Source organism: Oncorhynchus kisutch, linkage group LG25 (genome assembly GCF_002021735.2).
Source record: "Oncorhynchus kisutch isolate 150728-3 linkage group LG25, Okis_V2, whole genome shotgun sequence".
In the NCBI taxonomy this organism is placed as follows: domain Eukaryota; kingdom Metazoa; phylum Chordata; class Actinopteri; order Salmoniformes; family Salmonidae; genus Oncorhynchus; species Oncorhynchus kisutch.
The window spans coordinates 7,959,490-7,980,790 of NC_034198.2; the positions used below are offsets into that span (position 1 = coordinate 7,959,490).

At 43.7% G+C, this 21,301-nt stretch overlaps 1 protein-coding gene across 6 annotated transcripts; it reads left to right on the plus strand.

Moving 5' to 3' along the window:
• Positions 1-337: 337 nt before the first annotated feature.
• LOC109870075 (autism susceptibility gene 2 protein homolog) lies at positions 338-20,586 on the plus strand. Of its 6 annotated transcripts, none has more exons than XM_020460400.2 (17): positions 338-2,275; positions 6,697-6,861; positions 12,631-12,666; positions 12,784-12,813; positions 12,925-12,973; positions 13,141-13,501; positions 13,688-13,908; positions 14,143-14,462; positions 14,575-14,616; positions 14,767-14,865; positions 14,952-15,035; positions 15,266-15,304; positions 15,798-15,869; positions 16,104-16,257; positions 16,755-16,838; positions 16,938-17,127; positions 17,321-20,586. In XM_020460400.2, the coding sequence occupies exons 1-17, from the start codon at positions 1,967-1,969 to the stop codon at positions 18,891-18,893; spliced, it is 3,828 nt and encodes a 1,275-aa protein (XP_020315989.1). In that variant the 5' UTR covers positions 338-1,966; the 3' UTR covers positions 18,894-20,586. The 6 variants fall into 6 exon arrangements, with proteins under 6 accessions (XP_020315989.1, XP_020315992.1, XP_020315991.1 ...); XM_020460403.2 differs by having other exon boundaries at positions 14,967-15,035; XM_020460402.2 differs by having other exon boundaries at positions 14,779-14,865.
• Positions 20,587-21,301: the final 715 nt, after the last annotated feature.

A 21,301-nucleotide genomic window follows, 5' to 3' on the forward strand; every position in this document is an offset into this window, starting at 1 on the left:
TTCTTGTTCAGAGATTTCGAGATCCTCTGTCCAACTTTCAAAACTCAAACTCTCCTGTCGGATTTAGCTGTAGTTATGGACATGCGCAAAGGGGATTTATTTACCCCGTGTGCAAATGATCTGACAAGTTCAATTAGGGCGAATTATCTTTTATCTTGCCACATATTCAAATGATTTTTTAACTTCATGTCATAGCTTGCAAAAATTATTATTTTGAGGAAACTCGAATTTTGCTTCTACAAGTTACTATGATATTCCTTCTTAATTGGCTCGATAACGTTATCGGAGAAAACAAATTGTATAAATATGGCAGCAACTCTCTTACTGTGAATTTTTTTAAAGGCTAGTTTCCAGGCCTTTTGTGTAGGTTTTAAGTGGTCATTGGTCTAGAGATTTTAGCTTGACCTGGCAACCCTGACCCTGATAGGCGAGGACTCGCTGAGGCGCACAATGAACATTGACAAGGGTTGTCTCACAGATCTTTAAATTTCATATTTGTTTCCAAATGAAAGGTCGTTAGAGAATCGTTCTATTTTGTTTGTACTTGAAGACTGGTTACGATATTTGGTTTAACCGGAAATATCGGCAAATAATTCAACTTCCCCGGACACAAGTGGATTACACTGTGGGCCGCTGAAGGAGTTGTCCTGCCAGGGGCTTGGTCGATACCCTCCTTGATGGAACTCAAGACCGCGGCTTCAGTAGGGCCTTGAATAATTTAGTTTTTAATGGTTGTGGAGCAAAAACAAATGAGTGTAGGGAGAGACATCGATAACACACGAATAGTGGGTGACTAAACAGTCACAATATAACGTCGGATTTAGTGTATAAAAAAAAGGTACAGTTTGGATTAGCTAGGTATCTAAATTAGCTCGCTACCCAACTACGGCTAGCTAGCTACGTCTTTCTTTGATAATTCAACCATTCGTATTGGGCCCATCGTCAGGCTGGAGAAAATGTTCGCTACTGTCAGCTCCAGGGTAACAGCTAGTTGTGGATTTTGTGCTAATCAATACTTTGGAAGGTATTTTAAATAATGTTTTTGTTTACTATAACGTTGTCTACTCCGTGATAATTAGCTACATTGCGTTTGCAATAAACTGCCTAGACAATTATTTAACTAGCTAGCTAATACTAGCATAATAAAGCACTTGAATACATTTAACGTTAGCTAGGTAGCAACTACCAAGTGAACATAATTATTATGTATGGCTAAAGTTGGCTACAGAAACAGTTAATCAAACTGTTTAACTAAAATGCTTGGAATACTTGTGGATGCACTAAATGAGCTAGCTATATATATGCTTTAAATTGGCAACAAATGATCTTGCTCTGGTGATTTGGCCGTGGCAGGTAGCTAATGTTATCTTTCGTTAGCTAGTTATCATTGGCTAATGTGCGATTTGGCTAGTTAACTAGGTTAGCTAATTTGTCAGCTCGTGCCGAAATTGTAATTAGAACGAGATGGGTGTGTATTTATATTGTAGCAATCCCTCAGTCAATGTTACATTCGTATAAAATAGGCGTTTTTAGTGAATAACAACTAGCATGTTAAGTTGGACAGCTAACTAGCGTTAGTCATTTTTATTTACATACGCATATTTGGTTGTTGGTTTGCCAGCTAGCCTTCTTTGAGACTGCGAATTAGCCATGTATTGACAGCTTAACTTGGATATACTTCTGCTGAGCACACTAGCTAATACCATCAATTCTGGAAATAAAGATTTCATCTTCGTGAATTGACATGACAGTCAAATTTAGCCGAGAGAAAGGCACAGATGCCATTCTGTCCGCAAAAGACACAAGTTAAATAGACTAACGTTACTTTTAACGCCATTTTTAACAGAGGCTCCGGTGTGGGCCTTTGTGGTGGTGTTTAACTTTTGGCTAAGGAAAGTGCCTTCGACTGGGACGGATTTTTAAAAGTGCCTTAGGTCAGACTGGGACTGGTGCTGTTTGTTTTGACATGGAAGGTCCGAGTCAAAGCAGTGGGTTCAGACAGAGCCGACGCTCCCGTTCTCAACGAGACAGAGAGCGGCGCAGGAGAAGAGTAGACCTTGCTGAGCAGCGGGCCACATCGCCCTCCTCGGGCTCGGAAAAGGAGCTTTGCGGGCCAGGATCTGTACTCGGTCCTGGAGGTAGAGAATGTCGACCCGGGTTCGCCGGCCCCAGACACAGGCCTCCTCGACGGAGGAAGCGCAAGTCGGTGTACTGTGAGGAGGACATCATCGATGGCTTCTCAATTGCCAGCTTCAACAGCTTTGAGGCCCTGGAGGTAAGTCTGTATTTCCTTATGTGAGCACAATCCTACCCTACCACAATACTCAGATATGATGGACTTCAACTGTATCTAAATAACATTTGTCAATGGTCTCCACATATGTGAATTGTCCTCCCTCAATCTCTACTTTAAACCCCCTAAAGTCGATTTCTGTGGCCCTGCATACATCTAATTAGCATAATAAAAACTACAATTAAAATTGTCAGTTTAAGCTAAAGATGTTTTTTAGCATTGGATGCATTCTCAATCAACCGCATCTGCCGATGTTACACTTCCGCATCTGTGGTGAAGGTTGGCAGAAGTAGAGTGTGTTGTCAGACCATGAGACATCCCGAAAATCGTTGTCACGAAAACCTATCATGATCCCTCTATGGAAAGATGAGACTCACAAATCCGATGGCGTTCAAGCAAGTTGGGACTCATCTGAAGTCAGTACAGCCGATCTGCCAACTTCTGTCTGTAGCTTCCGAACAGTTTGGGCTACTGGCAACCTACATGTTGGTTGTTTTGCTCTAGGACACTCACAAGACTCATCTGAAGGTCCCCTTACCAGTTAAAAAAAATGAATGGAAGTATATATGGAGATTGTTTACTGCCAAAAATAAGGGGTCAAATCTTTTAAAATACTTTCCTGATCTTATCTCTCAGATATAAGACACACTTCAGAACAAACTTCCTTTTAGAATAAAAAAAAAAAAGATCTGTTTGTCCATGTAGTGAATCTGTTATTCAATGTGTTTGTATGGGCTAATAGCAGTTCATCCAATTGCTTCTCGTAATCTTAACATTTGGTACATAATAACAGCACAATTGCCAGAAAATAGCCTAACATTCATTTTTTTTAATGTTCATCCAAGTTTTTCTTGCTCAGAGATTTCGAGATCCTCTTTCCAACTTTCAAAACTCAAACTCTCCTGTCGGAGATATCTATAGTTATGCACATGCACAAAGGAGACTTATTTAACCAATAAGGCACGAGCGGGTGTGGTAAAGGGCCAATATACCACGGCTAAAGGCTGTTTTGTGCGACGCAATGCTGAGTGCTACAGCCCTTAGCTGTGGTATATTGGCCATATACCACAAACCCCTGAGATGCCTTATTGCTATTTATAAACTGTTTACAACGTAATTGGAGCAGTAAACATACCTGGGTGGTTCGAGCACTGAATGCTGATTGGCTGAAAGCTGTGGTATATCAGAACATATACAACGTGCATGACAAAACATTACTTTTTACTGTTGTAATTGCGTTGGTAACCAGTTTAGAATAGCAATAAGGAACCCCCGGGTTTTGCAGTATATGGCCAATATACCACTCCTAAGGGCTGTATCCAGGCACTCGGCATTGCATCATGCTTAAGAACAGCCTTTAACCGTGGTATATTGGCCACATACCATACCCCCTTGTGCAAATGATCTGGCAAGTTTAATAAGGGTGAATTATCTTTTCTCTTGCCACATTCAAATGTACTTTTCCACGTCATGTCATAGCTTGCAATAGTAAGGCTAAATTCAAATGATCATAGCTAAATGATCCTTGTTATGACCTTAAAATAATTCCGAATATAGTGCATTCAGATCCATTTACTTTTTTTCACACGTTGTTACATTACATCCTTATTCTAAAATGTATGATTATTTAAAAATCCATCTACAAACAATACCAAAATGACAAAGTAAAAACTGTTTTTTAAAAACATTTTTGCAAATGTGTAAAATGTTTTTATTTACATAAGTATTCAGACCCTTTGCTATAAGACTCGAAATTGCATCCTGTTTCCATTGATCATACTTGAACCACCAAGACTCTTCCTAGAGCTGGCCGCCCAGCCAAAATGAGCAATCGGGGGAGAAAGGCCTTGGTCAGGGAGGTGACAAAGAACCTGATGGTCACTCTGACAGAGTTCTTCTGTGGAGATGGGAGAACCTTCCAGAAGGACAACCATCTCTGCAGCACTCCACCAATCAGGCCTTTATGGTAGAGTGGCCAGATGGAAGCCACTCCTCAGTAAAATGCCCGTTTGGAATTTGCCAAAAGGCAGCTAAAGACTCTCAGACCATGAGAAACCTGATTCTCTTGTCTGATGAAACCAAGATTAAACTCTTCGGCCTGAATGCCAGGCATTCAGCCAGCTACCACTCATCACCTGGCCAATACCATCCCTACAGTGAAGTGTGGTGGCAGCATCATGCTGTGGGGATGTTTTTCAGCGTCAGGATCCGGGGAAAGATGAACGGCACAAATTATAGAGGTCCTTGATGAAAACCTGCTCCAGAGCGCTCAGGACATCAGACTGAGGCGAAGGTTCACCTTCCAACAGGACAACAACCCTCAGCACACAGGCAAGACAATGCCGGAGTGGCTTCGGGACAAGTCTCTGAATGTCCTTGAGTGACCCAGCCAGAACTTGGACTTTAACAGAGCTTGAGAGGATCTGCAGAGAAGAACAGGAGAAACTCCCAGATACAGGTGTGCCAAGCTTGTAGCGACATACCCAAGAAGATTCGAGGCTGTAATCGCTGCCAAAGGTGCTTCAACCAAGTACTGAGTAAAGGGTCTGAATACTTGTTATTCACATTTTTAATACTTTTCCAAATATGTCTCCACCTGTTTTTGCTTTGTCGTTATGGGGTATTGTGAGTAGATAGCGGGAAATCCATTTTAGACTAAGGCTGTAACGTAACAAAATGTGCAAAAAGTCAAGGTCTGAATACTTTCTGATTGCACTGTAGCTTAGACAGGGCTTAGACTATAGAGGCTTAAAAGGACAAGTCCCACCTTGGAACTATTTTGGTTATCTCCTCACACCTCCAGGTGTGAATCAGTTGTAGATTGAGTTTCCAAAAATTCACAGTTAATTTACACCTTGTACACTTAGGTGAAGCGATCTGATCAACAACCACAATGAAAGAAATCAGACGCAATGATCTTCTATGATGTGTTTCTTAACAACCTTAATTATTCATCGATTACAAATAACCTATGTTTATTAATCTGCTCGTCCTTAGACCAACAATTCTTGTTGAATTGAAATGCAGAATTTCAGGATTAGAATTTGATATAGCATGCTCTGAGGCGTTCAATGGCACCAATCCAGTATCCATGCACTTACCCATATGTCGACAGATCCTTCAAAGTGTAGTTTCTAAAACATGCAATGTCATTGTAACAGGAACTTATTGACCAATCTGAGTCATCTGTAGGTTCCCTTACCAGTTCAGGCATCACTGACTGCTATTCATTTCCCCCGAAACATTTCTCAGTCAAGGCTTCCTCATTTGTTTGTTTTTTTGGCCAATTTCAGTGGTAGGAATATCCTTGGTGGTTGTCAAGGCAGAACATGGGCAGCGAAAACCTGTGTGGGAAATAATAGGGAGCCAATCAACACATTGTCATTGTTTCAGTGAACCTAATTGTTTTGTACTGCTTGTTTAACTTCTTGGCGCACCCATCCCGTTAGCGGGATCATTTTCGTCAACATCCGCTGAATTGCAGAGCGCCAAAATTAAATTACTAAAAATATTATATTTTCATGAAATCACAAGTGCAATATAGCAAAACACAGCTTAGCTTGTTAATCCACCTGGCGTGTCAGATTTCAAAAAAGCTTTTCGGCGAAAGCTTGCAAGCGTTTATGTAAGGACATCTCTCTCAGCAGACAAAACAGAAAAGCAATACAATTATTGCTTACCTTTTGATCTTCGGATGTTTGCACTCACGAGACTCCCAGTTACACAATAAATGTTCCTTTTGTTCCATAAAGATTATTTTTATATCCAAAATACCTCCATTTGGTTGGCGCGTTATGTTCAGAAATCCACAGGCTCGAGCAGTCATGACGGGGCAGACGAAAATTCCAACCAGTGTTCGTAGAAACATGTCAAGTTTTTTATAAACAATCTTCAGGTTGTTTTTACAATATATAATCAATGTTTCAACCGGACGATAGTTTCTTCAATAGGAGAGAGAGAAAATGTCTGCTCCACTGTTGGCGCATGCAAAATTCTGCTGGCACTCAGCCATCCACTGACGCGCTCATTTTTCTGAATAAAAGCCTGAAACTGTCTAAAGACTGTTCACACCATGTGGTAGCCATAGGAAAATGAATCTGGTTGATATCCCTTTAAATGGAGAAATGGCGTGCAATGGAACAGAGCTTTCAGGAAAAACAGCACTTCCTAGTTGGATTTTCCTCAGGTTTTCGCCTGCAATATCAGTTCTGTTATACTCAGAGACAATATTTTGACAGTTTTAGAAACTTTAGAGTGCTTTCTATCCTAATCTGACAATTATATGCATATTCTAGATTCTGGACCTGAGAAATAGGCAGTTTCATTTGGGTACGTTTTTCATCCAAACGTCAAAATACTGCCCCCTACACTCAAGTTAACACTGGGATGCATCTTCTCTCCAGATGGACTGCTCCATGAAGCCTACCCAGCGTGCCGCCATGCTCATGGGAAGGGGGAGCAAGAGGAAGAGGGGCCCGGAGGAGAATGGTAAAAGGCCCCTCTCAGAGCCCGAGGAAGGGGCCCCACCTAGCTTCTCCCGCAGCTGTTGGAAGAGGAGAAAGATTGAGGTAAAGGTGCACCGCATGAGATACACAGGTGTTATATGTAGTTGTCATGTTACATTTTGGTTTGAAAGTAGCTTATTTAAAGGCAGCATTTGCATGTCTGGTCTGGATCCTGTTGGTCTTGTTTGTGGGAACTAGCTGGCCGATCTCAAATATTCAGACTGAAGTCATCAACTTGTAATGGCCTAGTGAGAGCATTAGCTGGCTACACACACCTGTTGTTGAAGAGTAAAACTTACTAGTGACATCTTTTTAGCACCCTGAAGGCTGAGCTTGTGATGAATCGATGGTGATTTATTAACTTGAGGTCAGACAGACATGAGGATAATTTCAAGTTGCTAAATACCATGTCGCTAGGTAAGCTATATCTAGAGTACTGCTCTTTGAAACCAGATTTTCATGTGGTGTGCATCCCAACCTAGTGACCTTTAGCCTACACAGCAAGTATAATTTGGAAATTCAAGGGTGTTGTCAACTATTCATCGCTACAACTCCTGTACGGGCTCGGGAGAGACGAAGGTTGAAAGTCATGCGTCCTCCGATACACAACCCAACCAAGCTTCTTAACGCTTAACACAGCGCGCATCCAACCCGGAAGCCAGCCGCACCAATGTGTCGGAGGGTACACCATGAAATACGAGTGTGTAATAACTACGTAAAAAATGTTATGAACGCGTTAAATTATTATGTGACGTGCAATCATATTCAGGTCCTGATTGGGTCTTTGCGTGTCAAAAAAGATGCATGTCAAATAACACTATTTGACGTGTCAAATAAGTTTGTCGACCAATCAGGACCTGAATATGATTGCACGTCACATAATAATTTAACGCGTTCATACATTTTTTTACGTAGTTATTACACACTCGTATTTCATGTCACAATGAGTCATCGATATGTATGCTATGATACTGGTGAAGTTGTCTCGCGCACCTACAGTGCTTGGTCATAAAAAAGCTAGCTAGCTCATGGATGCAAACAATGTTCTTCCCCAAAAACATAGCAAAATGACAATCTGTTTCAGTAGCTATAGTTAGTTAACTAGCAAACTATATAGCTAGGTGTCATCTAAAATAACCCAGTTTAAGACAGTTCTTATTTGATTAATGGTGGTCGGACCCATCTATGTGAAGCTAGCCACAATAAGGATTAGCCACAATAGTGGACTTTGCGGTTAGCCTTCAAAATTAAAAAAGTATGTCATTGACAGTGATGCAAATGAATACAAATAGTAGAATTGTGCCATAATTGAATAGATCATGCTAAACGAGGTTGGAGTGTTATATAAAATCAACAAAAGACAATCATTTGTTAATTTGACATCTGTTGAAATCACACTAGATGTATTATGCTGTAGAATGGCTTTGGGGCCATACTTATTTCACTGTACAGCCTTACCTATAGATTGTGGATAAATGACATGGGGAATCAGTCTACTCAGTGACACCCAGAGAACATTCGCATCGTAACTCTTATTGCGGGACTCTGAAACAACTGTGAATTGAACCACATGTATTGTCAACCTATGTGTATGGAACACTATTCCTGAGGAAAAGTTGAAGTATGCTGTGATTTGATGATAAATTAACATTTATTATATGCAATGCAGGACAAGCTAGTTAACTTAGTAATATCAACAACCATGTGTCAACTATGTGATTGATTATTTTTTCTAAGATAAGTTTAATACTTCCTAGTAACTTACCTTGGCTCCTTGCAGCCACAGGTCCTTTTGATGCTGCATTCGCGTAACAGGTGATCATCCTGCAACGCAGTCTCCTCATGGATTGCAATGTAATAGAGGTCGGCCGATTAATTGGAATGGCCGATTAATTAGGGCCGATTTCAAGTTTTCATAATCGGAAATTGGAATTTTTGGACACCGGTTTGGCCATTTTTACACCTTTTTATTTAATATTTTTTTAACTAGGCAAGTCAGTTAAGAACACATTCTTATTTTCAATGGCGCCCTAGGAACGGTGGGTTAACTGCCTCGTTCAGGGGCAGAACGACAGATTTTCACCTTGTCAGCTCGGGGGATTCAATCTTGCAACCTTACAGTTAACTAGTCCAACGCTCTAACCACCTGCCTCTCATTGCACTCCATGAGGAGACTGCCTGTTACGCGTATGCAGTAAGCCAAGGTAAGTTGCTAGCTAGCATTAAACTTATCTTATAAAAAAACAATCAATCAATCATAATCACTAGTTAACTACACATGGTTGATGATATTACTAATTTATCTAGCGTGTCCTGCGTTGCATATAATCGATTCGGTGCATATCGTTGCTCCAATGTGTACCTAACCATGAACATCAATGCCTTTCTTAAAATCAATACATAGAAGTATATATTTTTCAACCTACATATTTAGCTAAAATAAATCCAGGTTAGCAGGCAATATTAACCAGGTGAAATTGTCACTTCTCTTGCGTTCATTGCACGCAGAGTCAGTGTATATGCAACAGTTTGGGCTGCCTAATTTGCCAGAATTTGACATAATTATGACATAACATTGAAGGTTGTGCAATGTACCAGGAATATTTAGACTAATGGATGCCACCCCTTACATAAAATACGGAACGGTTCCGTATTTCACTGAAATAATAAACGTCTTGTTTTCGAGATAGTTTCTGGATTTTACTATATTAATGACCTTAGGCTCGTATTTCTGTGTGTTATTACATTATAACTAAGTCTGACTTGATAGAGCAGTCTGACTGAGCGGTGGTAGGCAGCAGCAGGCTCGTAAGCATTCATTCAAACAGCACTTTCGTGCATTTTGCCAGCAGCTCTTCGTTTTGCGTCAAGCATTGCGCTGTTTGACTTCAAGCCTATCAACTCCCGAGATTAGGCTTGTTTAACCGATGTGAAATGGCTAGCTAGCTAACGCTGCTTCGAGGGTGGCCGCTGGTTCGAGCCCAGGAGCAAGGAGAGGGTCGGAAGCTATACTGTTACACTGGTAATACTATAGTGCCTATAAGAACATCCAATAGTCAAAGGTTAATGAAATACAAATGGCATAGAGGGAAATGGTCCTATAATACCTACAACCTAAAACTTCTTACCTGGGAATATTGAAGACTCATGTTAAAAGGAACCACCAGCTTGCATATGTTCTCATGTTCTGAGCAAGGAACTTAAACGTTAGCTTTCTTACATGGCACATATTGCACTTTTACTTCTCCAACACTTTGTTTTTGCATTATTTAAACCAAATTGAACAGGTTTCATTATTTATTTGAGGCTAAATTGATTTTATTGATGTATTATAAAGTAAAAATAAGTGTTCATTCAGTATTGTTGCAATTGTCATTATTACAAATACATTAAAAAAAGGCAGATGTATTGGCTTTTTTTGGTCCTCCAAAATCGGAATCGGCGTTGAAAAATCCTAATCGGTCGACCTCTACAATGTAATCGCCCAGAATTGGCATCCAAAAAGGCCGATTACCGATTATGAGAACTTGAAATCGGCCCTAATTAATCAGCCATGCCGATGAATCGTTCAACCTCTAGTATTGAGTAGACTGATAGCCCATTTCATTAATCCCCAATCCTTAGGTAAAGCTATACAGTGCAATATGAATGTCAATACACACAATAGGCTGCCTGGGGAGGAGATACAGTCCCCTGATAAGGGCTACAATGCTAATATTTTCGTAAACTCTTCACGGTTGTGTTCTGTGGGTGTCACCGAGTTGACTGATACCCCATATCAATGCTTCACATTCCAACCTTGTTTAACATGATCTAGTCTAAATATGGCATTGATTCCACCTATTGTAATCTTCTGCATCACTTTCAAATAGGTACTTTTATTTTGAAGTCAAACGGCAAATTCCACTATTGTGCCTAATCGTTATTGTGGCTAGCTTCATAACCCAGTCCGGTCGAGCCTCACTAGCCAGATGAAGCTAGCTGACGGCTTATAACGTTAGCTTTGTGCAACCGGGTTAAGTAGCTGGCTAGCTATTTATTTTCATGACATGAAGTTCAATTTCAATAGGTGAACAACAAGTTAATACTAATACTACTAAGCTAATACTTACTCACAAGGATTCCTAAATCATTGCTAAGAATAATGAAAATGACTGCAGTTTGTACTGGTCTTTGTGTTCAGGCTGGTTATATTGGTGCTATCTATGTACTAAGCTAAAGCTAGCTAGCTAGCTAGCTAGCTACCCCAGGAGTTGCGGTCAAACAAATAATGCTTTATTACCAACGCGGTATTGTAAACACATCGTTCGTGGCCGTTGTTTGCAGACTTTTTTTTTGTACAGCTTTGACAGTGCTACTGATAGTAGTGGTGGCGCTTGGCTTGCATGTGCAAATTCAGAACGCAAAACATTCTATAATAGAACTGTTATTTGACGTATCAAATTAAAAGCGTATTTAACGCGTCAAATAGTGTTATTTGACATATCTTTTTTGACACGCGAAGACCCAAAAGGCATTTCGTAGTATGTTGTGAAGGTAATAGCAGTAACACTATTACTCTAATTCCGGTAGGTTCAGGGAAGGGTACTGGGTGGAGGCTGGCTAGTGGGGTGACTGTTTAACAGTCGATGGCCTGGAGATTGAAGCTTCCAGGACCCAGTTGCACAGGGAGGGGTACAGACCCAGGGCCCTGAGCTTAGTGATGAGCTTGGAGGGCACTGGTATTTAAGTCAGCTGTAGTCAATGAACAGCATTCTTACATAGGTATTTATCTTGTCCAGGTGGGATAGGGCAGTGCACTGGCGTTGTCTGTGGATCTGTTGGGGCGATATGTGAATTGTAGTGGGTCTAGAATGTCAAGTTGGAGGTGATATGGTCCTTAACTAGCCTCTCAAAGCACTTCATGATGACAGAAGTTTGTGCTTTGGGGCAATAGGTAATTTAGTTAAATTACCTTTGTTCCTGTACCCAGAAAAGCAAGGGTGGACATCTTGAAGCAAGTGTGGGACAACAGACTAGGATATGGAGAGATTGAGTGTCCGTAAACACTCCAGCCAGCTGGTCTGTACATGCTCTGAGAACGCGACTTGGGATGCCATCTTGGCTGGCAGCCTTGCGAGGGTTAACACGCTTAAATGACTTACTCACGTTGGCCACAAAGAACAAGATTACACAGTCCTCGTGATCGCCTGGAGCCCGTGTCGGCGGCGCAATGTTTTGTTCGAAACAGGCGAAGGTCTTTAGTAAATCCTGGAGCTAGGCACGACTTTCCCTTTATAATTTGTGATTGGCTGTAGTCTCATGTCTGAGATGTTGAATTGTGACTCCACTTCGTCCCTGTACTGTCGTTTTGCCTCCGATTGCTTTACGGAGGTCGTAACTGGTCTGTTTGTACATGTCCATGTTCCCAATCACCTTGCCATGGTTAAATGCGGTGGTTCGCACTTTCAGTTTTGCGCAAATGGGTTTTTTGGTTTGGATAAGTTCTAATCATCAGTGGGAACAACATCCTCTATGCACTTCCTGACGAACCTAGTCACAAAGTGAGTGTATACGTTGATACTGTTCTCAGAGTCCACCAGGAACATTTCCCAGTCCATGTGATCAATCTTAAAGCATAGATTCTGATTGGGAGAGTAGCAATGATCCATTGTCCATGTTCCACATGTAGCATAGGAGATGCATTGATTAGTTTTGGTTGCATTTTCCTCGGATTTCCTTTAATAAAAGTCCCCAGCTACAATAAATGCGGCCTCCAATACTTTTGCAAGGCACTGTGTGTTGAAGGTGAATACCATCAATCTTACATATTAACTGTTATAATTGTTTTAGGGTGGGGGCATCCTCTTCTTGGAGACTGGCTACATCGTAAGTTTCTTTATACTTCTATCAATTACAATACATAAGATGACCACAGCTGCCTCCTATAATTGTAGTTTATGAATGTTGTGGCACACCTAAATGTTGCTTTTTATGTTATTTTAGTGTGACACAGAGAGCGAGTCAGCAGATAAGGTGGGTACTGTTTGCATCAAACAGAATACAATTATGATTGTTGGAAGAGCAGTGTTTTTCCTGCTTATTATTGGGTTTAGATTTATTTGTTTTCCTCATCTCATCCCCTAGGCCTCCGACAGTGACATGGGGCCAATATTCATTGTTAGCACAAGGAAGGGTAAAATGCAGTTCTCTTCTTCCCTATCTGTATGCCTTTGCTTTCTAAATATGCTCTCGTCATTTGGTGTTTCTTTTTTTTACCCCAGTATGCACTTATTTCATAATATGTGGTGTCCTTTCTTTTTTCACGTTTTTGTTTAAGTGCAGTTCTTTCTCACCCTGTAGTTTTGGAACCTATCCCTGTGAGCATGGCCTCTATGGGCAAAGGCTGCCCTACACTTCCGCTGCCAGGCCGCTGTGGCCTCTCCCGGCTGGCGGTCACCCCGCGTGTCTCTGGCCTGGAGCGCAGCCAGGAGAGGAGTCTGGAGCCGCCTTACCCTGAGCCCCTGTCTACCTCACCCTCCTTCTCCTGCCTGCCGTCCCTCTCCCCGGCCATGGTCGCACGGCCCGGACAGCTCAACGGCAGCAGCGATGGCCTTCGCCACAACGCCCACCACAACCCCAGCCCGCCGCACTCCAAACACAAGTCCTTCCTCACCTTCCCCGGGCGACACCCATCCATCTACAGCATGGGCATCAACAACAGGTCAGTCACTGCCAGATCTGCCTAATAGTCAGCATTACTACTGCAGTACCAATACTACTTCTTCCACTTTTATAAAACAACTGACAACTCTTTTTGACTTGCCTGGTTAAATAAAGAAACATTTAAAATCAAGACTGCTGACTTAAGTTGACTAGAAAAGATACATTTTCTTTTCTCTCTCCTTAGGAACGGTACATCAGTCAAGCCCCCATCCTCTTCTGCTGCTTCTTCCTCGTTGTCTATACGACCCCCAACTCCCTCTTCCAGTATGTCGATGTCCCTAATTAGAGGTCCAGGGTCATTAGCATCTCTGCGCCCCCCTTCTCGTGCTGGCTCTGGTGCCATGTTCACCCCCTCCCCTGGGCTTCCACCTCCACCTCCTCTCCTCACTTCCCACTCAGGAGCAGGTACTGTACATTTGGCACCAATGTGTTTTGCTATTCACCTTTTTTCACAGCCTTAGTCAGATGTTCAGCCATAATTGCAAATCTGTTTTTTTAATTTACCAATCAGGTCTACTACTAGCTTAATTTGGGTTCTTGGACAGCCTACTGTCAGTGTTGTAAAATTTGTTATTTGGGCTCCATATCACCTATTTAAAATATATTCTCCATTCCTCTCCATCTGTCCCACTACTGCAGACCAGGACCTGCTGCGCCAGGACCTGCTGCGCCAGGGCCTGAACTCTCACTTCCTGGCCTCGCAGGATCGCGAGGGCCGCCGCAGCGTACCTGGGGCTGAGCTCAACGGTGGCGGGCCAGGCCTCTCTACTCCCGGTGGTCCATCAGGGGCCAGCCCCAGCTCGGGCTCCTCAGGCCGCTCCTCCCAGGCCCAGCCCGGAATTCAGCCCCTGGCCTTCCAGTTCCACCAGCACAACCACCAGCACCAGCATACACATACGCACCAACACTTCACCCCCTTCCTGCACCCCACTCCCTCCGCACCACCGCCTCAGCACCTGGTAAGCGATTACATTCTACCCTGTCAAATTGGGTTTCACAGAGCAGCTTCTGCTTTGAAATGCCAGTGTTGTGAATTTGTCATTAATTGGCTTTTTGTGTTTTGTGTTTTAGTTTGAGAAATATGGCAAGATGGAGGGACTCTACAGAAACACTGTGAGTTTACGTTTACATGCTCCAGAATTGGTTTGGTTATACGTTGCTGTGGTGGTTGTTGAGATGAATGTGGTAGGACTTAGGCAGAATGGGGTCTAGGGAGTGTAGTTTTAACCAGCCTCTGCTTGTGTGTGTGTGTGGCTGATTTAGTTCTTCCCACAGTACCCTCCTCCCCCAGTGCCAGGCATCCAGCCTGTGCTTCCTCCCAATGGGCCCTTCAGCTCTCTGCAAGGAGCCTTCCAGCCTAAGGTGAGTGGTGCTTTAGCTACATAAGTCAGTGGATGATATGTCATGTTGTGTCTGGATGACAAACTGTTTGCTGTGTTTTGATGCAGCCCCTTGTCCCCCAGGGAACAAGTCCTGAGATGACAGCTCGACTGGGGGTTGTGCCTCACCACCTGCAGCCCAAAGACCCCAGGGTAAGATGCACAGTATAAAATGGCCATTTTGGAATATATGATGCCTATGGTTACAACTGAAGCTTGTAGTCTAGGATTGAGCTGGGATCGATGGACAATGCACATGCCTCTAAAGGCATTATGTGCAAAGACTTGGGCCTAGTAGTCAGTGCAGGAAAGTGTGAATAACAAATAGTAAAAAGAGTGGAGAATCTTAACAAACATGGTTTACTATTCTTTCTTTTGTTTAGCTAACTGATCCATTTGGGACATCGTTGAAAGTCAGTAATGTAAGCAAAGCCAGATGCTTCATCACTTGAATACTTCATTTTTGAAAGTATTATGATACTGTACAGCTTTTTTTCTTACTCACTTTTGGTCATGACTGCTACATTTTTAAACTATTTGACTAAACGCCCTTGCACACCGTGTCTGATTTCTTCCAACTTTTGGCACACCTACTGTGAAACTCCCTGCAACTTTCCATCATTACTCATCTCAGAATCAGAAGTAAAAAAAAAAAAAAAAAAGTTTTATTCGTCCAGGAAAAATAAACTGACCCATAATATATTGTTTATTACTGACGCTTGCCTTACTAACTTGTACCCCCCCCCCCCCCACACACACACACACACACACACAATTCTCATGTTGATGCCGTGCCAGATGAACATTTCATATGGCAGACATTAACACCATCGCATCTGACTCGGTGTGCCAAGGCCTTGAGTCTTACTGCAAGCAAAACAGGGTCACTGAGTCAATGTGTTTTTGTCTACACAGAAACCAGGGAAGTGGTGTGCTATGCATGTACGTGTGGCATGGATGATTCTGAGACATCAGAAGAAAGTGAAGGTGGGACTTTATTTTTTTTTATTTTTTTACTACAATTCAATCTGATCCTATCAATTGTGATTTTTATCAAATAAGTAAGAAAGTATTTCTCATTTTAATTTGACCACTGAAGCATCTCAAACATTATCGGATGTGATCAACTCATCCCCCAAAAATAATAGATACTGGTCAAGTTGTCCATGTTTATTGAAAAAGCTATGGTCATTGCATTGACTGACCACTGTCCTCTCTCAGCTGATGCAGGCTGATCCGCACAAGCTGGACTTCCGTAACGAGATGTTGGCTCGTCTTCCGGGCTCCGGGGGCCTGGGCACACTAGGGCCCCTTGGTGGTGGCCTCCCCTCTGCCCACGACCATAACCGACCTGCCAGCCTCTTTACAGCCACTGGTGGGTGCTTGTTTTGTGTAGCAAGATATGTTTGAAGAAAACGTGCTGCAATTGTATTCACCATAAGGATAAAACTATGGGCTTTTTCAAAACCTCAGGCACAGAGGAAAGATTCCTTGACATTGCAAATAGTTCATCAATTATTTATCATTTTTAGTCTAATTTTGTCCCCCCCATCAACGCTCCACCTCTTTCCTCACTCCAACTGCGCTCTTGGGTAAACAACTGTTTCAAAGGGCGCATCTGTACCACTTGCACCCTCAGTAAACACTTCTCATTTTGATTCACCCACTCAAGGAACTGATTTGCCTACTCACAGGTCACTAAAACACCTTATTAGCCAAGATATTACATTTAAAGCGTACTAACTCTTCAGCATGTGACTCTAATAGGCCCCAGTGGGTCTGACCACTAGTAGTGAATATTGCCAGAGGTCTTATGCTGTAAGGCTTGTGTCCGCGCATCAGTCCAGATGTTTATATACTTATGTGTTGCAGATCCGTACGGCCGCTCACCTCCGTTCACCCCTCTCGGAGCCCTGGGCTCTGGTGCCTTTGGGGGACTTGGCAGCCCTACGCTGGGTGAGTCACCATTTCTCTTCCTCAAAAAAGATGCATAGTTTGTCTTTACTCCTTTGTCCTTACTCTCCACTAAAATGACTAACTTTATTCTGTCTCCAGCTAACAGCTCGGTGTTCGGCCACAAGGAGCCTCCTGCCGTCGGGGGCTTACCCAACCCTCATGACCCCTGGAACCGACTGCACGGTGGGCCTCCCCCCTTGGCTGGCCCCAGTTGGGCCAAGGGGGCTGAGAAGAGGGACGAGCGGGACACAGGGAAGGACATTATTCACATCAAAGATGAGAAAGACAGGTGAGACACAACAGCCTCGACTCTAGTTTATCGACTTAGTTCCTAAATTTGCTGTTTGCACTCTTGACTTATCTTTCTATAATATTTTTCTGTCTGATTCTGTTCATGTTACTCTTAACAATTTCAATACTGGAATTGATTTGAATGCTGAATTTGCATACCTCTCTCCAACCATCCTCTATTTTTTTTTCAGAGACAATATTCTATATGGTCGTCAACCTGTGCGGATGTCTCCAGTGGCCCCGGCCCTCACTCTCCAGCAGCACCGCGGCAGCACCCCTGTCTCCCACATCAATGGACACGGGGGCCCTCTGGGAGGCCCCAGCAGTCTCACTGAGGATCTGACACGCAGAAATGGAGACAAAAGACTGCTCCTCTCGGTCTCCTCCAGGCCACCTCCTCTAGGCCCTTCATCCTCAGCAGCTGCAACAGACAGAGACAGACCTCGCTCCTCCTCTTCCTCTGTCCTGACGACTCCACCGCCCTCTGGACTCGGCGCCCCCTCTCCCTTGGATCTGTACCCCCGTCAGCAGCCCGCAGCGCTGCACAGCCTACACAGCGAACCCTCTCACTCATCACAGAGAGAGGGAGGCCCCCCTGCCTCATCCTGTTCCTCAGCCACTGTCACCTCTCTGTCCCAGGGCAAGAAGCCTGACCGAACCAACACCCCGGTGCCCAAGCCTCCCCCAGTCAAGGTCAAGGAGGAAAGGAAGGAGGAACCAGAGCTCGTGCCAATCTCCTTGCCGCCGCCTCTGCCCCCCAACTACGACAGGCCCAACAGCCGCCCTCACCACCGCTCCGCCACCCCCTCTTCTCTCTCTCTGACTTCCACGTCCGGGGTGCCCCTACCACCTCCCACACCGCACAACCCTCACCATCATCTTTCCCTCCTGGAGCGCTCTCGAGCGCAGGCCGCCATTGAGGCCTACCTGGGGAGCACACAAGGGGGTGGGGGGATAGTAGTGGGTCCAGGGGGGGAGAGGTTCTCCACCCACCCCCATGGCCCACCCCAGGGGCACGGCCAGCACCCCCACAGCTTCCAATGGGACCCATGGAGGGAGCTGGCTGCCCAACAACAGCAGCAGCAACGCCGAGAGGCCATGGCCCTGCGTTCGGACCCCCACCTGGCGCTGCGCTCTGACCCCCACCTGGCCCGGCTGCTCCAGGCCCAGCACGCCCAGCGCTTCCTGGAGGCCGAGAGGGCGGCAGCCTTGGCAGCAGCTGTGGCTGCCAACAACCCTCACCACCACCCTCCTACCTCTACCTCCTCGGTCCGCCAGGAGTTTGGCCTGATGGCCCACCACTTTGACCGCCCTCCTCAGCTGGGGCCCCCAGGTGGCGGCCTCATGGATGAGCAGCAGCGCGCCCAGATCCTAAGGGAAGACTTTGAAAGGGCACGCTACTTCGGGATGCACGCTCACCCGCACCTCTCGGGCTCCCACCACCCACCGGGTTCTCACGCAGCCCACCTGGAGCAGCTGCACGCCGGGATGCTCTCCCACTCACATCTCCATCAGCCTGGAGCCTCCAACTCTTCGCCCCACCACCCCGGCCTCTACTCCCGCCTGGGGCCTCTCCACACTCACCACGTGCCCAATGGCATCCTTGCCAAGACCCCTGCTGGCCTGGTGGGGGCACTGTCCGTAGGCGCCCCCCCTCCACTCATTCCATCTGTGACAAGCAGGTCTTCCACCCCGACCCGTAGACTGGGTGGGCCAGGGGACTTGGCACTGTACAGCTCTCACAAAGAAGGCGAGTCCAGATAGTACAGGAACACACCGTAGGAGTAGTAGGGGAAATGTCAGGATTACTGTGCTGCTCTCACTGTTTCCTGTAAGATGGAACACCTTTTAGGAACTACAACACACACAGCTTACTCAGGCTCTAGACCAATCACGGTCTCAGCTCCCCCAAATGGTGTTGCTGGTTGATTGGGTCGAAGGCGGTGAAGGGAAGGGATACGGAGATTTGTCAGGGTGACTCAGTACATTTATCCACAATGGTTCTATCAGTGCAATTTTAAGGTACATGGGTTTATGTACATCCTGGTGTGTTATTTTAAGTTTTTTTTTTTTTTCCATTTGAGAAATCTATAAAATGATAGCTGTATGAAGAGGCGGAGGCTTTTCCAATTGAATATGATCAGGTTGAGCAGGCTTTTTCAGGTTGGGTAAGATGAACTCCTAGAGAGATGTGCATATTTTGTACATGTGAATGGTTCATCCTCTCATTCTAAGTAATGAGATCTATAAATCCCTTTGCATAAATCAAACATGTTGGGCTGTTTTCTGGATGAGAGCTGAAGAATTATGGTAGTACATAGTGCTGGGATGATACCAAGGGGCAAAATATTTTTCCATGGCAAAAATTAAAACACACAGCAGACAACTCTTTGGTCTGTTTAAAAACCTGCCATGTGTAAAATATTGTGGGCTATAGATTGGAGAGAATTTTTTTGACTCTGGATAACAACAATGTTTGTTTCCAACATTTAGGGCTATTTGTCTAAAGTTTAATCCGCTTCGTGTTTTTTCTTGCCACGATACTAATGAGTATCGTGACACTAATGAGTATCGTGACACTGGTATTGTCCTGGCTCTAGTAGTATTTCTATAGTTTTATTTTTGTGTGTCCTCTTTTATGGTGAAAAGACTGTAGATTACCGATGAAACTTCTAAAGATTCTAAATCGATAAAGAACCATAGGCTTCTGTACTTCGGTTCTCCGCTCCTCACAAAAAATGACCCCGCTACCCTCAACTTCACCACTCCTCTGTGCTCTATGAACCTCTGTTCCAGCTCTTGTATTTAAAATAATGATGTTATGAACTATGCGGCCACGGTGGACAATGTCTAAAACTGAAACTTTCCCATTCACATTTCTGACTCGACATTATGAGCAGGACCAGTAGTCTAGTGAAATTGCCTTTGTAATTATTATTATTGTTAACATTAATTATCTTCTATAATGATAATAAATATATTCACTGTTTTTTATGTTATTTGTCATTGTTTTCAGGTATCACGAATGCACTCCCCTGTTAGTAACAAATTAAAGTTGTTCCAGATCAGGCAGTAAAAGTTTTGTATGACTGAGAAAGGAAATGCTTGTGAATGTGAGTAAGACAGAACCATAAAAACCTCTGGCCTCTTCATGGATCAGATCTTTGAATACACTGAGAGGGAGCTTTGTGTTTGTGTCGCATCATATTTTGGACTCTGAACGCCTGCCGGCAAGTCATTTTCACAGGGATGTTCCATGAGCAGATAAATTATGTACGTGGAAGAATGGGACATCTACTGGACGACTGAGAAAAGAATCCGTAGACTTGTGCGTACTACACATGACTGGACTGAGAGGAGGAAAATACATTTGGGTCAATTATTTTAAGACCATTTTATACCTTTCAAACCCCTTCTAGAGACCACAAAGATGAATTATTAAATGAATTGTTGGTTACTTGATTGTGTGGGTCTTCTTTGTTTTGGTGCCTAAAGGAGTTCAGCCACTTATTTTATTTAACGAGGCAAGTCAGTTAAGAACAAATTCTTATTTACTGTGATGGCTTAGGAACAGTGGGTTAACTGCCATGTTCAGGGTCAGAATGGCAGATTTTTACCTTGTCAGCTCGGGGATTCAAACTAGCAACCTTTTGGTTACTGGCCCAACGCTCTAACCACTAGGCTGCTACATGCTGCCCCCTGACCACATATACTTAGACGTGGTCATATTGTTATTCTTCATGCTTTCCTGACCATGTTTATTTGGAGAGAGCATACAGTGTGGATCTCCAACTCTGACCTTGGAGAGCAGGACTTTGTTCCATCCCAGCATTAACACCTTAAGTAGTGAATGGTGGGCAACCACCTAGTTCAATTGCAACATCCTGATCCCTCTGTACAATGACCCTTTTACAATAGCTAAACTGTTCTGTGACCACTGAACAAGTAATGGTAATTAATTTGCCCTGTCAGAGATACAGATATGACAATGGTGTAGTACTCATTGACACCTGTTTCACAATTAACGCTTTATCTAGTAATAGCATGATATTTGGATTTAGTGTGCTATTGAAAGTTTTTTTTTTTTTGCATATTGAGTCCACTTGGGTTAAGTAGAAACCACAAATAGGTGCCGGAGTAAGAATTGTAAGTTTTTCTATGGAAAGAGAAAC

Excerpts from the sequence above, each read along its gene's own strand:
- LOC109870075 (XM_020460400.2), top strand. The coding sequence starts at position 1,967 with ATGGAAGGTCCGAGTCAAAGCAGTGGGTTCAGACAGAGCCGACGCTCC. Across the intron at positions 15,305-15,797 it reads CATCGTTGAAAGTCAGTAAT|AAACCAGGGAAGTGGTGTGC; the intron begins GTAAGCAAAGCC and ends TTGTCTACACAG. Across the intron at positions 16,839-16,937 it reads ACTTGGCAGCCCTACGCTGG|CTAACAGCTCGGTGTTCGGC; the intron begins GTGAGTCACCAT and ends TTCTGTCTCCAG.